Source organism: Lontra canadensis, unplaced genomic scaffold (assembly GCF_010015895.1).
Source record: "Lontra canadensis isolate GAN:19392208 unplaced genomic scaffold, GSC_riverotter_1.0 scaffold117, whole genome shotgun sequence".
In the NCBI taxonomy this organism is placed as follows: domain Eukaryota; kingdom Metazoa; phylum Chordata; class Mammalia; order Carnivora; family Mustelidae; genus Lontra; species Lontra canadensis.
In genome coordinates this window covers 5281439-5296644 of record NW_022631111.1, presented here as the reverse complement: position 1 = coordinate 5296644, position 15206 = coordinate 5281439, and the positions used below count along the sequence as shown (strand labels likewise).

The window sequence follows — 15206 nt, the reverse complement described above, 5'->3', positions numbered from 1 at the left end:
CTTATTTTTTCTAAATTTATTTCACACTTCCAATTGTAATTGTAAGAATTATGATCATGCAATTTAATTTTTTTTAAGATTTGCTTTTTTTGTGTTATCTTACTTCTGGCCCCACCTTTATAAATCTCTCTTTTACCTTTCTAAATACTTTGAACACATGCATTATCCAATGTCTGTATTCCTCTGAGCTTTTTTGATATGAGCCCCTATGTATTTCATAATTTTGGGTTTTATATTCAATTTCAAAAGGCAGAAGTTATGGGAATACTGTAAGAAGGCACACCAGTGGAGATCATTTGCACTTATTCTTCCAGGAGCTCTAGGATGGTCTCAGCCTTTAACAATCTGGAATTAACTTGTTGAGGTTAAATTAAATTCAACCTATGTCCTACTTTTCATGAAGAGTATAGATTTTTGAGGATTCTGGCTTTCTTCTCTTTCCTTGTATGTTTGTTATGCCTCTCCTTTTCTAAAACCTTTGATATATTTTTAATTTAAAAAGACAAAGTATGTGTTTCAAAGAAATAATAAAATTTTGAAGTGGGAGGTATTTTCTTTTTTCCCCCACGAGTACATTCAGACTCAATATGTCCAAATAACTGAGAGGAGCAAATGCCTTGAATGCAGCCATAGCTGTGAAGCCTACAAGTCAGTAAAATTTCCTCGTCTCTCTTCATTTTGGTGCCTAGGGATTTAGTTTAATATTTTATGAAAGTCAATTATCCTTATAAAATTATCCCTGCTATATCAACCCATAATTTCTATCAGAAATTTATTTTTAATCAACATATATTTTTAAAGATAAATTCTACAGCCCCAGAAATGAAAGTTCTTCAGTGCTTTTCCCCCTTACTGATTGGAAGGACAGAAACATTGGTAATGCAGGAAATGAGACTATTTATAGGAGGATATTTTTGAATCATCAAGAGCCAATGGAGTACAGTACACAAATGGAAGTTTTGACCTGAGGTGAGCAGAGATAGTACATGCATTGCTGCAGGGAGAGCATGTGTGTCTGTGTGTGTGTAGGTAGTTTGCTATAATTGGTAGTGGGAAGATGGCACATATTTATCTGATGGCTTCTATTTTTCCAGTGAAATATATATAAGGCATCAGTGAGACTTGCAAGGCAGAAGATGTATTTAATTTCAGAGATGAAACAGAAGTGTGTAAAATAGTCGTTTTAGGTTATTACAAATGGAAAAAAATAGAAAAAATATTGAGACCTCACCGGGCAGTGTTGAAGGCATACTTGAAATTTCTTATTATAATAGATATAAAATATAATGATACAGGGGTGCCTGGATGGCTCAGTTGGTTGAGAGTTGGACTCTTGCTTTTGGGGTTGTGATCTCAGGGTTGTGAGATCAAGCCGGGTGTTGGGCTCCACGCTCAGCACAAAGTCTGATGAAGATTCTTCCCTTTCCCCTTCTGCTCATTCTCTCTCTCTAAAACATAACTGTGTTATACATTTTTATAATTTACTACGTATACAATTGTATACCAAAAAAATATATATATATATATATATTTTTTACAGTTTTATTTATTTATTTGAGAGAGAGAGAGCCAGAGAGAGAAAGCACAAGCCAGCGAGAGAGGCAGAGAGAAAAGCAGACTCCCCACTGAGCAGGAAGCATGATGGGATCATGACCTCAGCTAAAAACAGACTCAAAACCAACTGAGCCACACAGGTACTCCTCCCAAAAAATGTATTTGTATAAAATATAGTGTGTGTATGTATGTACATATATAGAGTGTATTACATATATATGTAAAACCCTATTCAATCATCCAGCTAAATTTGTGTAAATGTGGATTAGTAAATGTGTTGCTTTTAACGGGCTTGATATTGGTCAGGGATTTGTGACAAATGGGGAAAATTCAAGGAAGTTGAGAATCTGTAAAAAAAATAAATAATTTCCATGTCAGACTACTAAATCTAAATTGAGATAGCAAGGCAATGATAACACAAAGTGATGACAGCAGTGAAAAACCAGTTGGTTCATACAGAGGATGTTGCAGTGTGGCTGAATATTTGTTGGAGATGAGATAAAATAATAATTGAGATTTAAATATAGAGTGTGATATTCACAATGGAAGATAATGGAAATGAGTTTCGGAGGTGGTAAAGTGGACCAGAGAAATAAGAGTACCGGATGGGACGTCATGGATGTCATAGTCATTAAAAAAGAAAAAGCAAAAGCAAAAAGAAAAAGAAAAAAAAAAAAGATGTTGAGGTTAGTGACAAGTAAGAGAGTGAAAAAAAAAATAGAGTAAGATTCTGAAGTCTCTTGTGAATAAAGGAAAATCACTGAAATATCTGTAACGTACTGCAATATGGAATGATATACATCTGATGGCAGCAGTCTGATGGCAGATCAGAGGAATTAGCCCTTTAAGTGAGTGAAAAGAAATCTCTAGAAAGAGAGACGAAGTTTTACAATTAGTCATTGTGGTAACAAAGACAATATATTTAAAGTGAATTTTATATGGTAAAATTAAGCATTCATGGGGTTTCCATTTAGATGTTACTTTTACAAATTATAAAGTCAGCCCATACACACATCAGTTAAATATATCATCACTATTATTTGGGTAGGTTTGAACACCCAGTGTCTATTTTTCATAAGCAAAATCAGGGCTCAAGCAGGATTAAGTATTTTGAGCCCCTAAATAAGGGTAGATACCACAATTCCATTAAATAATCCTCACAGATTCTGTGGGCTTCCAGCATCTGTTCCACACCTCAGCAGAGCATGTTAAGTACATTTCAAATACTCAGAACTTCTGGGATCTTAGCCGATGCAGGATTCTTCTCTGGGGACCCACCAGATTTCCATTACCAGCTGTGTCTCAATACTGAAACTCCTACTCTTGGATGGGTATGAAGTTTTTGAGCCCTTTTACCAACCTACCCACATTAAGAAAGCTGAAATTTATTTTTGGTTTCTTTCAAATGTGAAAAGAAATCAACACTTGGGAGTAAAAAACTGAGAACGTAGAAAGAAAGTGCCTCTAGTATCACAGGAAACAAATTATACTATGTGTATCAGAAATTCAGAATTGAGCCTTAAGTGTTAAGATTTGAGCAGTTGGAATCACTGGAGAATTAAAAAATTATACTAATAATGATGCAATTGGGATTGAAAGGCATCTGGTGGTACACAAAATATGTAATGTTTTCAAAATATTTCTACTTAGAAATTCAGGTCATGAAAACAATAATACTTAACCAAAATACTTAAGCAAAAACAATATTTGACTATAGCAACAGCTTCCAGATTTCCTCAGTAGCCAAGATTATGTCCCGATGCAATCACCTTGCTGCTGAGAAATCCCAGTCTCTCACACCTGTTGTCCCTTTGCAGACCTATTCAAGTAGCCTGAAAAGCAAATCTACACAAGGCATGAAGTTCATCTTCATCTTGGTATGTAGTAATTTTCCACAAGTGATAAAATATCCTTTTATTTATGAAGTCCTTGCCGAAAGAGGACGTGCTTCTTGGTTCTCATTTCATTTACCTATATTGGTATGATTCTCATATAGGTGTGGTTTTGTTTTGTATTTTAAGGTCACCTGTTGAATGGTGTGTCTGTTTGTGTGTGTTTACAGTGTTTTTTTACTCATTCTGATCTTGGCCAGACAACCATTTTTTCTGAGAAGTGATTTCAAGGTCGGTGTTCAGAAGGCCCTAATAATTGCACATGCCCAACTTGTTCTAAGCAAGCATCCTATGAGGCACTATGTTCATGTGGCATAATGGTACTCTGCAACTTCACCACTGATGCTTCACCCCATTCTCATCTTAACTGAGCTGTTGGATATTAGATTTTGTTTGTTTTCTTTGTAGCAAACTAATGTATCAAAGTTTTTCCATAAAATGTGTTCAATACATTCAAGGTTGAAACTGCTTTTCCTATGGGTATTCCACTGTAAAGAATTATGTAGCTTCAAGAAGTTGGTATGTGGGGGTGCCTGGGTGGCTCAGTGGGTTAAGCATCCAACTCTTGGTTTCAGGTCAGGTCATGATCTCACGGTGGTGGGATGAGTACCACATTGATCTCTGTGCTGAGCATGGAGTCTACTTGAAGATTCTCTCTCTCTGCCCCTCTCCCACCCCTCTCTCTCTCGTTATCAAATAAATAAATAAATCTTTTTAAAAAGAAGCTTGAGTTATTTCTTGTAGTAAATCTAGCTCTTCCCATTTCTCATTTCATTCTGGTAAGATAAATGTACATTTTATTATTCCCATTTTACAGGTGAAGAAACAGTCTTAAGTAGGGAAAAGAAACCCGTGTTTCAAAGTCACTGAGTGGCAGTCTAGATTTACTATAAATCCATCTAATGCTAAGCCCTTGTCACTGCACCAATTAATTCTTGAGAGGAAAAATGTAAAATAAACTCTCAGTGATCACAACCACAGTAACAAAAATTTGTCTACTTACTGAATATTGAAATACAAATACACTGAATGGGAATAGGGAGCACAGGAGCTTGGAGGGACATTTATTTCTCCCCTCAATATATAACCTGAAGGTATAAACAACTTGCAACCTAAAATATTTGAAAGATGACCTATCTGAATAGATAAAATGTACTTATGAGGATAAAACTTGATCAGGTCCAAAAGAATCAAATTGCCTGACAATAAAATTGAAGAGTGAGAAAGGGAAATCCTGAGGGCAACCAAAGAGTCTCCAAAAACAATCTCAAGGGGTTCTCTTTTGGGGAAGGAGTTTAAAAGCTTTTGGTACTGCCTAGGAAGGTAAGCACCTTTGATGTTTCTAGATGCGCTCCTTGAAGAGGCACCTCTCTGTATAATCAGTAGCTGTGAAGTGGAGTGCTCTGATGCTAGTTCATTAAAGAAACCAGATGTGCCCCAAGAAAGGAAAGGGTAATGCTGTATCTCACTTGATAAAACAGAATATATTACAGGAGTAATTTCTTCTCTTTCCCAAGTTGGTTTTCAATTTATTATCTATTTGTCCATAATCAAATTACTTATCATCTCCCAAATGAATTGCCTTTTCTATAAAATATAGATAATGGTTATCACACATAGTCATAATTTGGTGTGAGGATTTGGTGAATGTGTGTGATGCTCCCAATATAATGTGTAGAATTCAAGAATATCCAGAACTTGCTAATGATAATTGGTAAAGAGAATGACAATGGTGATCATAATGTTAATAGTGATGGGGAATAGTATAATCCAGGGGGTTGGTAGCAATGATGAGAGGAACCATGCTCATGGTACTGACACAATGATAAACAATATATTTGGCTTCTCGGAGATCATAGATACCGGGAGTAAAGGATGTTGATGAAGTGAGTTGTTGTTTTAAATTATTCAATCAGGGCCACCTGGATAGCTCAGTCAGTTAAGCATCTGCCTTCAGGTCAGGTCATGATCCCAGGGCCCTGGGATCAAGCCCCATGGAGCCTGCTTCTCCTACTCTCTCTGTCCACTCCTGGGTTTGTTCCGTGTTCCTTTAGTGCTCTCCCTCTCTCTCTCAAATAAATAAAAAAAAAAATCTTTAAAAATGAATAAATAAATTCTTCAATCAAATATATCAGAGGTAGAAAGCACTTTTGGGTTTTTTTTTATTTTGTTTTTGTTTTTTTGTATTTATTTATTTGTATTTATTTATTGTATTTATTTTATAAATACATATAATATATATTTATAAGATTGTATTTATTTATTTGACAGAGACAGAGATAGCAAGAGAGAGAATACAAGCAGGGGAAGTGGGAGAGGGAGAAGCAGGGTTTCCGATCAAGTAGGGAGCCTGTGATCATGACCTGAGACAAAGGCAGATGTTTAAAGACTGAGCCACCCAGGCACCCCAGAAAGCACTTTCTATGTATTCTTTCCTTCAAGACAACTTCCCTGGGTATTTTTTACAGGAGAATGCTTTATAAACCTTGATTTTTCAGAAGCTTCTCTATTATATAGCTTTATCACAAGAATGAGCATAAGGAGTGGCAATGACCAGTATAAGTCTAGTGTAAGCCCAAGAAACTCTTGCAAGTAAGCAACAAACATTGTACATCTGACAAGACCAGGTAGCTGACTTGGGTAAATGTCCCTGAAAAACATTGTCTAGACTTATAGTCAGTCCATTAAACATAATAGTTATTCAAGCAGTTTTGAATAAAGCATTAATTCTCATAATTAAGATTCGATTCCTTGATCCTGTCTAAAAAAAAATCCTAAAAGAAGGGTGTCCACTCTCAGCATTCTGGTACGACATAGCACTTTAAGCTCTTGACAGTGTGGAGCTGAAGACTACAAATGAATTAAAAACTCACTAGAGGGGTCCAATAACAGACTTTATCAAGCAGAAGACAGAATCAGTGAACAAAAATCTTATTTTAAACTATAGAGTTGGAGGAGCAAAAGAGAAAACAAAAGAGCAATAAAGAAAAGGGAAGAAAGTGTAAGAGACTCATAGGATACCATCAAGGGACCAAAATCTATATTGTGTGAGTCCCAGAAGGAGAAAAGAGAAAATGGAAGAGTGAGGAGTTTATTTGAAGAAGTAATGGCCCAGAACTTTCAAAATATGAGGAAAATGGAAATCCAACTGCAGGAAACAAAATTCTAACTAGTATGGTCTCAAAGAAGCCTACACGAAGACACATTGTAATCTGCTGATGAATGCCAAAGATAGAGAACCTGGAAAGTTGCAAGAATAAAACAATTTGTCCTGCACAAGGGAACATCCATAGATTATTAGTGGATTTACCACCAGAAATGTCATAGACTACAGGAGGAATAGGATGACGTATCCCAAAAGCTGAAAAGAATACCTGCCAATCAAGAATACAATTGTAGCAAGAATCTCTTTCCAAAAGGAATAAGGAATAAAGATAATAGATAAACAAAAGCAGAGGAATTCACAATGACTAATTCTGTTCTATAAAAAATGCTACAAGGAAGGGCACATGGGTGGCTCAGTTGGTTAAGCCTCTGACTCTTGATTTCAGTTCAGGTCATGATCTCAGGGTCATGGGATTGAGCCCCACATTGGGCTCTGTGCTTAGTGGGGAGTCTGTTTGTCCTTTTCTCACCTCCAAAATAAATAAATAAAATCCTTAATGAGAGAGAGAGAGAGAGAGATGCTACCAGGAGTCTTTCAAGTTGAATCGAAAGGACACTAGACAGCAACACAAAAGCATATAAAAATATAAAGCTTTCTTGTAAAGGTAAATATATGAACAAATAGTAAAGTCTATACTACTGTAATGGTGGTGTATAAATCACTTTTTGGCCCTGGTTTAGAATTTAAAAGATAAAAACATTAAAATCATTGTAAGTATAAAACAATGTTAATGGATACAACATATAAAAAGTATAATTTGTTACAATTATAAGATAAAACAGAGGAGGCAGATACAAAGGAGTAGTTTTTATATGCCATTAAAGTTAATTGTCATCAATATAAAATAGATTGTTAAAACTACAAGATGCTAAATGAATCTTTGTTGTAACCATAAAGAAAAATACCTACTGAAAAAATATAAAAGAAAATGAGAAAGGAAACAAAACCTGTCACCACAATAAAATCAAAGGAAAGCTACAAGAGGAAAAAAGGGAAACAAACAAACCCACATACAGAAAGCAATGAACAAAATGCAATATTAATTCCTTCATTAATAGTAATTACTTTAAATGTAAATGGACTAAAGCCTCCAATCTGAAGACACAGAATGGCTGAATAAATTTAAAAAACAAAAACAAAGACAGGATCAATAATACACTGACTATAAGAGATACAATTTATTTTGTTTAAGATTTTATTCATTTATTTGACAGACAGAGATCACAAGCAGGCAGAGAAGTAGGCAGAGAGAGAGAGAGGAAGCAGGCTCCCTGCTAAGCAGAAAGCTTGATGCGGGGCTCAATCCCAGGACCCTGAGATCATGACCTGAGCTGAAGGAAGAGGCTTTAACCCACTGAGCCACCCAGGTGCCCCAAGAGATACAATTTAGGTGTAAGGACACACATAGGCTGAAAGTGAAAGTATAAAAAAATAATCCATGCAAATAGTAACCAAAAGAGAGCAATAATGGCCATACTTACTTAGATGAGAAAAAAACAAATGTTAAGAAAAAAAAAAAAAAAGAAAAGAAATTAAAAAGTACCCTGAGACAAATGAAAATGAAAATTAAAACACAGCAAAACATAACACACCAAAACATACGGAGTGTAGTTGTACCAAGAGGGAAGTATGTAATGGTAAATGCCTACATTAAAAAAAAAAAAAAAGTCTCAAATCAACAACTTAATGTTAAACATCAAGTAGCTAAAAGAACAGACTAAACAAAGTTAGCAGATGGAGGGGTACCTGGATGGCTCAGTTGGTTAATCATCTGACTCTTGATTTCAGTTCAGTTCATGATCCCAAGGTCTTGGGATCAAGCCCTGCATTGGGCTCCCTGTGTGGTGTGGAGTCTGCTTCTCCCTCTCCCTCACCCCCCCACCATTCATTCTTTCTCTCTCTCACATAAATAAATACAATCATTAACAGACATGTTAGCAGATGGAAGGAAATAATGATTATTAGAGCAGAAAGAAATAGAGAATACAAAATGTAAGAAATAGGATTTCTTTTTAAAGATCAATAAAATAAATCTATTCTTAGCTAGACAAAAAACGGCAAAAAGACTCAAATAATCATAAATGAAAGAGGTGAAATCCATGAACAAATATATGCTAACAAATGGATAATCTAGAAGAATTGGACAAATTCCTACAATTTACCAACACTGATTCATGAAAAAATTAAAAATCTGAATAGGCCTAAAACTAGTAATGAGATTGAATCACTAATCAAACAGTTCTAAACAAAGAAAATTCCAGGACCTTTTGATATCACTGATGACTTCTATCACACATTGAACAAGAATTAATCCTTCTCAAATATGTCCAAATTGAAGAGGACAGAACACTTGAGAAGTCATTTAATGAAGCTAGTATAGTCTTGATTCCAAAACCAGAAAGCTATTAAAATAAATAATAAATAAATAAACAAATAAATAAAACATGAAAAACTACAAACCTATATTACTGATGAATATTGTTGCAAAAATCCTCAACAAAATACTAGCAAACCGAATTTAAAGGCACACTACAATCAAGTGAGATTTATTTCTGGAATGCAAGGATGGTTCAACATACAAAAAAATTAATGTAATGTATCACACTAACCAGATGAAGGAGAAAAACTATATGATTGTCTTGACTCAAAAGAAGCATTTGACATAATTCAACACAATTTCATGATAAAAACATTCAGCAAAGTAGTAATATAAGGAAAATTCCTCAACATAAAATATTAACCACAGAATTAGATAGGAAAAAGAAATAAAGGGTATCAAAATAGGAAAGGAAGAAGGAAAATTATCTCTGTAGATAACATGACTTCATGTGTAGAAAACCCTAAAGGTTCCACAATAAAACTGCTAGAACTAATAAACAAGTTCAGTAAAGTTGTATGATATCAAATCAACATGCAAAACTCAGTGCTATTTCCATGCATCTATTTTGTGGTTACTGTATAGAAATACAACTGATTTAATGATGAAAATTCCAAAAAGAAAACTAAAAAAACAATTCCACATACAATACCATGAGAAAGAATAAAATATTCAGGATTAAACCAAGTTGGTCAAAGATTCATACTCTGGATATTACAAAATATTGCTCAAACAAATAAGTGGAATGATGTCGAGTTCATGGATTAGAAAACTTAATATTGTGGAAATGCTCATACTACCCAAAGTGGTATACATTCAAAGCAATCCCTATCAAAATCATAATGGCATAAAAAAAAAATCCTGGGGCACCTGGGTGGCTCAGTCATTAAGAGTCTGCCTTTGACTCAGGTCATGATCTCAGCATCCTGGGATTGAGCCCTGCATCGGGCTCCCTGCTCAGCAGGAAGTTTGCTTCTCCCTCTCTCACTTCCCCTGCTTGTCTTCCCCTCTCTCACTGTGTCTCTTTCTGTCGAATAAATAAAATCTTTAAAAGAAAGTGCTAAGTTTTACATAGAATCTCAAAGGACTCTAAACAGTCAAGAAAGATCTTAGAAAAAAAAAAGGGAAAGGAAAGCTGGGCATGGGGTTTCATCTTTCTGATTTCAAAATTTCCTACAAAGATAGAGTAATCAAAATAGTATGGTAATGGCATGAAGACAGACATATTGACCAATGGAACAGAATAGAAAGCTCTTAAATCAACCATTTTGTTTATAACAAAAAGATCTTTGACATGGGTGCCAAGAATACACAATGGGGATAGGATAGTGTCTTCAACAAATGGTGTTGGGAAAAGTAGATAGTCACATTCAAAAGAATGAAGTTGGATGCTTACCCTAAATCGTATAAGAAAATTAACTCAAAAGAGGTTAAAGACCTAAAGGTGAGACTTGAAACTATGAAACTCCTAGAAGGAAATAGGGAGAAGCTTCATAACATTGGACTGAACGATGATTTCTTGGCTATGACACCAGGAGCAGAGGCAATAATAGCAAAAAACATGAATAGCACTATATCACTCTTAAAAACCTAACTAGCAGAGTGAAAAGGCAACATCCAGAATGGGAGATAATATTTGCAAACCCTATTTTCCCAAAGAAAATATACAAATGTCCAACAAATATATGAAAAGATTTTCAGGGTCACTGATTATCAGGGAAATGCAAATCAAAACCACAATGAGATAGCACCTCACATTCTTTAGGATGGCCACTACCAGAAAAATAGAAAATACCAATTATTAAAAAAGAGAAAGAAAAAAGAAAATACCAAATATTGGCAAGGAATGAGAAGAAAGTACAATCTTTATGCACTGTTGGAAATACTGTAAAATGGTGTAACCATTGAGAAAATAATATGGAGTTCCTTCAAAAGAATTAAAAATAGACTTACCATATGACTTGTTAATTTTAGCCATTCTGACTGGTGTGAAGTGGTATCTCATTGTGGTTTTGATTTGTATTTCCCTGACGTCGAGTCAGGAAATGACAGATGCTGACGAGGATGCGGAGAAAGGGGAACCCTCCTACACTGTTGGTGGGAATGCAAGCTGGTGCAACCACTCTGCAAAACAGCATGGAGGTTCCTCAAAATAGAGCTACCCTATGACCCAGCAATTGCACTGCTGGGTATTTACCCTAAAGATACAAACGTAGTGATCCGAAGGGGCACGTGCACCCGAATGTTTATAGCAGCAATGTCTACAATAGCCAAACTATGGAAAGAACCTAGATGTCCATCAACAGATGAATGGATCAAGAAGATGTGGTATATATACACAATGGAATACTATGCAGCCATCAAAAGAAATGAAATCTTGCCATTTGCGACGACGTGGATAGAACTAGAGGGTATCATGCTTAGCGAAATAAGTCAATCGGAGAAAGACAACTATCATATGATCTCCCTGATATGAGGGAGAGGAGATGCAACATGGGGGGCTAAGGGGGTAGGAGAAGAGTAAATGAAGCAAGATGGGATTGGGAGGAAGATAAACCATAAGTGACTCTTAATCTCACAAAACAAACTGAGTGTTGCTGGGGGGAGGGGGGTTGGGAGGGGGGGTGGGGTTATGGACATTGGGGAGGGTATGTGCTATGGTGAGTTCTGTGAAGTGTGTAAACCTGGCGATTCACAGACCTGTACCCCTGGGGAAAAAATATATTATATGTTTATAAAAAATAAAATTAAAAAAAAAAAGTTAAAAAAAAAAAAAAGAATTACCATGTGATCCAGCAATCCCACTTCTGTATATGTATCTAAAAAAACCGAAGCAGGATCCTAAAGAGATATTTGCATATTCTTGTTAACTGCAACATTATTCACAAAGCCCAAGAGACAGAAACATCTTATATATCCATTGATGGATGAATGGGTAAACAAAATGTGTTACATATATGCAATATGTTGTTATTCTATCTTTAAAAAGAAGGAAATACTGTCACATGCTACAGTATAGATGAACTCTGAGGACATTAAAATAAGCCAGTCATGAAAAGACAAATACTGTATGACTTCACCTACATGAGTTATCTAAGCAGTCAAACTCCTATAAACAGAGAGTAGAAAGTAGTAGCTGTCAGGGGCTGGGAGTAAAGGAAAAGGGCAGTGGTTGTTTGTTTGATAGATACAGAGTTTCAGTTTGCTAAGATGAGTAAGTTCTAGATATCTGTTGTTTGATGGTGTGCAGTGTTCTTAACACTATGGTACTGGTCACTTAAAAATGGTGAAGATGGCAAACTTCATATTGTGTTGTTTTTTTGCTTAACCACAATTAAAAAAAAAAACCCTATAGATAGCATGGTTACGCATAGGATGTTGTGAAAGCCACCAAAGGGGATAGAAATAAAGCCTAAGAAGTATGATATAATGGAAGCCAAAAGCAAAGAGTGTGTCAGAAATGATATGATTCCTGACTGCACTGAATGCTTCAGAAAGATCAAGGAAGAGAAGGAAAAGAAAGTACCTGTGGGATTTATCAGCACAGAGGTCACTGAAGCCTTAGCAAGAATGGTTTCACTGAAACTAAGTAATGGGTTCAAATGGTGACAAGGGTGAGGATTTGACCATACAATTTATTGTCTTATCATGAATACTCCTAAGAATGAAGAGGCTGGTAAAATTATTAATAATTATATATTTTAAAAATATTTACTTAACATATCACACATTGATTTTATTGTAGTCATGAATCACTGCAACTCATCATTTGGCTGTTTCTGACCTGGGAATAAGGACATGGATGCAGGTTCTCTGGGAACCAAAATTTTCAGCCTTCGGAAGGGAAACAGTTGTTCAGAGACTTAGATCCTGCTCATTTTTTGTCACTTCAGGTGTAAAGACCTTCATAAAATGTAAGGTGAATGAGTGTTTTCCCCTCTAATCTTTCTAGGCAACAATGTGCTTATTTGGAGGTGGACTGGGACCAGAAAAGGGGTGATTAGAAATTCAGGGCAGATTGGAATGTGACAGTAGGATGATGAGACTTGAGAGAAGCAGCTACTGGAGCCACTGGGTAAAGTTGTATCTGTAATTTCCAGGAGCCACTGAAGGGACAAACCCAAAGGCCCTGAATAACCACAAGATTGTTCCTCTAGATGATCAAGGCCTGGAACAGTCTTTTCTTCAGGCTACAGGACCAGGAAGAGGTAAAAGTTGCAGCATCCTGGAGAGTAAGAGTTGGTAGTTGGGATGGAATTCCTCAGTTGTTCCTTTCCATGTCCAGCAGAGAAGTAATGGCTAGTGAACTTGGCCTTCAGGCTTCCTTAGGAAAGCCTTCGACTCATTCTGCTCTCCCAGATTGAACCTCCCATTAATGTGTGGTCTGTCCATTGTACATGTTTTCACCACTGTTAGGCACTTCCGTTAGAAGCTGGAATGTGAAGGTAATGAAGTAGGACTCAAAGATGGATATTTTATGATGTGAACAAATGGGCAGTTAGGATAGAAAAGAGCAAACGAAGAAATATAGACTATCCCTCAAAAAAGGATATGAAGTCTTCTCACAATAATTGACTTATTTGATATAATTCCAGTTTCAATCACAATGACATTTCTCTGAAGCATGGTAAAATAGCTCTGAACTAAAGCAGAAATATAAATAGATAAAATAGCACAGAAAATGTTAAACAATGCAAACCATAGGACACTAGCATTCTTTTATATATAAAAACTTATTTTATAGTCACAGCTTGATATTCTTACAGATTTCTTTGTCCTTGGTCACATGTTCCTTCTACCAACTTACAGGCTTTTTATTTTTCATTTCTTTTAAGATTTTATTTTTAAGTCATGTCTACACCCAACATGGGTCTTAAACCCACAATCTTGAGATCAAGAGCCACATGCTTCACTGTGGTTTTTTATTTTTTAACATAACAAAAGAAAATGTTGCTAATGGCTAAATAACTGGCTTAGCTAACACTGGCTTCAAAAATTCAGAGAAATGAGAGATGTCACTCCAAGATAAATCGGTCAGAAATGATTCACTGAAAAAGTAGAAATTGAACCTGGTCTTCCATGGTCCAAGGTTCAAAATGAGAAGAAAGCAATGATCTCTCCCACACAAGAAATAAAGATGAAAATATTTCATCATAAGACCTGAATTAACCCCAAATTCAATTTAAAAAAAAAAACTGAATAGCATAGACTAAGGTCCAGTGAGTAATCTTTCATGCACTTAAATTATCTTCACAGAGGATATACTATGTGTAAAATATGATACAAGCTATGGAATTTTATAGGAAAAAGAGAAAAACAGAAAAATGACCATGGAAATAGTCCACAGAAAAATTGAAAGGGCCTATACTTAATATGGTAAAACCATCTCCCTTCATGTGAAAAACTAGAGAAAAAAATTGGGTTTATCCAGTTGTGGTAAAACCAGTCATCATCTGCAAATTTCCAAATGATAAGAAACTTAAGTCACTGAGCAAAAACAAACAACTTTGAGATTGCGGTGTATTTACAGAATACAAATAAGAAACACCAATATGTCAGATGACTACGCAAATGTGTGAATAATTCTTTTTCTCATTGTCACAAAATCTGCTTCTCCACATGTATTCTTCCTCTACTGGACGTACATCATACATCTTCTTAATTGGGAACATTCTTCCCATGTTTGGAAAATTTCCCATAGCGTGATGTGTCCTTTCTGTTTCCCAGTAGTAGAAGGCACACTTTTCCTTTCCCCAAAGTCTTTTTCTATAGGTCTGAGACACGTAAATTAGGCTACAGCTCTCATCGACACCCGTGTTAGATTTTATTTGAAGCAAGCAATTTGAAGAAGTACGTATCACCTGGGACTCATCTTTTGATGGGAGTGGTGATGGATGAAGGTGGATGGTTTTGGGGGACCACATTGGAGAGCTTCCGGGGCAAGTGCCAGCACCTTCCAAGGGAGTTACCATGCTTATTTATTTGACACAGAGAGAGAGCTAGCAGGGGGAGCTGCCGAGGGAAAGGGGGAAATAGACTCTCCACTGAGCATGGGGCCTAACTCGAGACTCCATCCCAGGACCTTGGGATCATGACCTGAGACCAAGGCAGCCACTTAACCAGCTGAGCCATCCAGGCAGCCCCCCCTTAGTAAAGTTTTTGTTTCCACTTAAACTTGTTAGAGGAGATTCTGTGTCTTATAACTACAATATCTAAC

General features: G+C 36.0%; 1 protein-coding gene across 1 annotated transcript in view; it reads right to left on the bottom strand.

The window, feature by feature from the left end:
* LOC116857084 (40S ribosomal protein S6-like) overlaps window positions 1-14961 on the bottom strand; it is a 78176-nt gene extending 63215 nt beyond the window's left edge. Inside the window, 1 exon segment of the mRNA XM_032840917.1 lies at window positions 14635-14961. Coding sequence (XP_032696808.1) covers window positions 14635-14961 — 327 coding nt within the window.
* Between the last annotated feature and the right edge of the window lie 245 nt (window positions 14962-15206).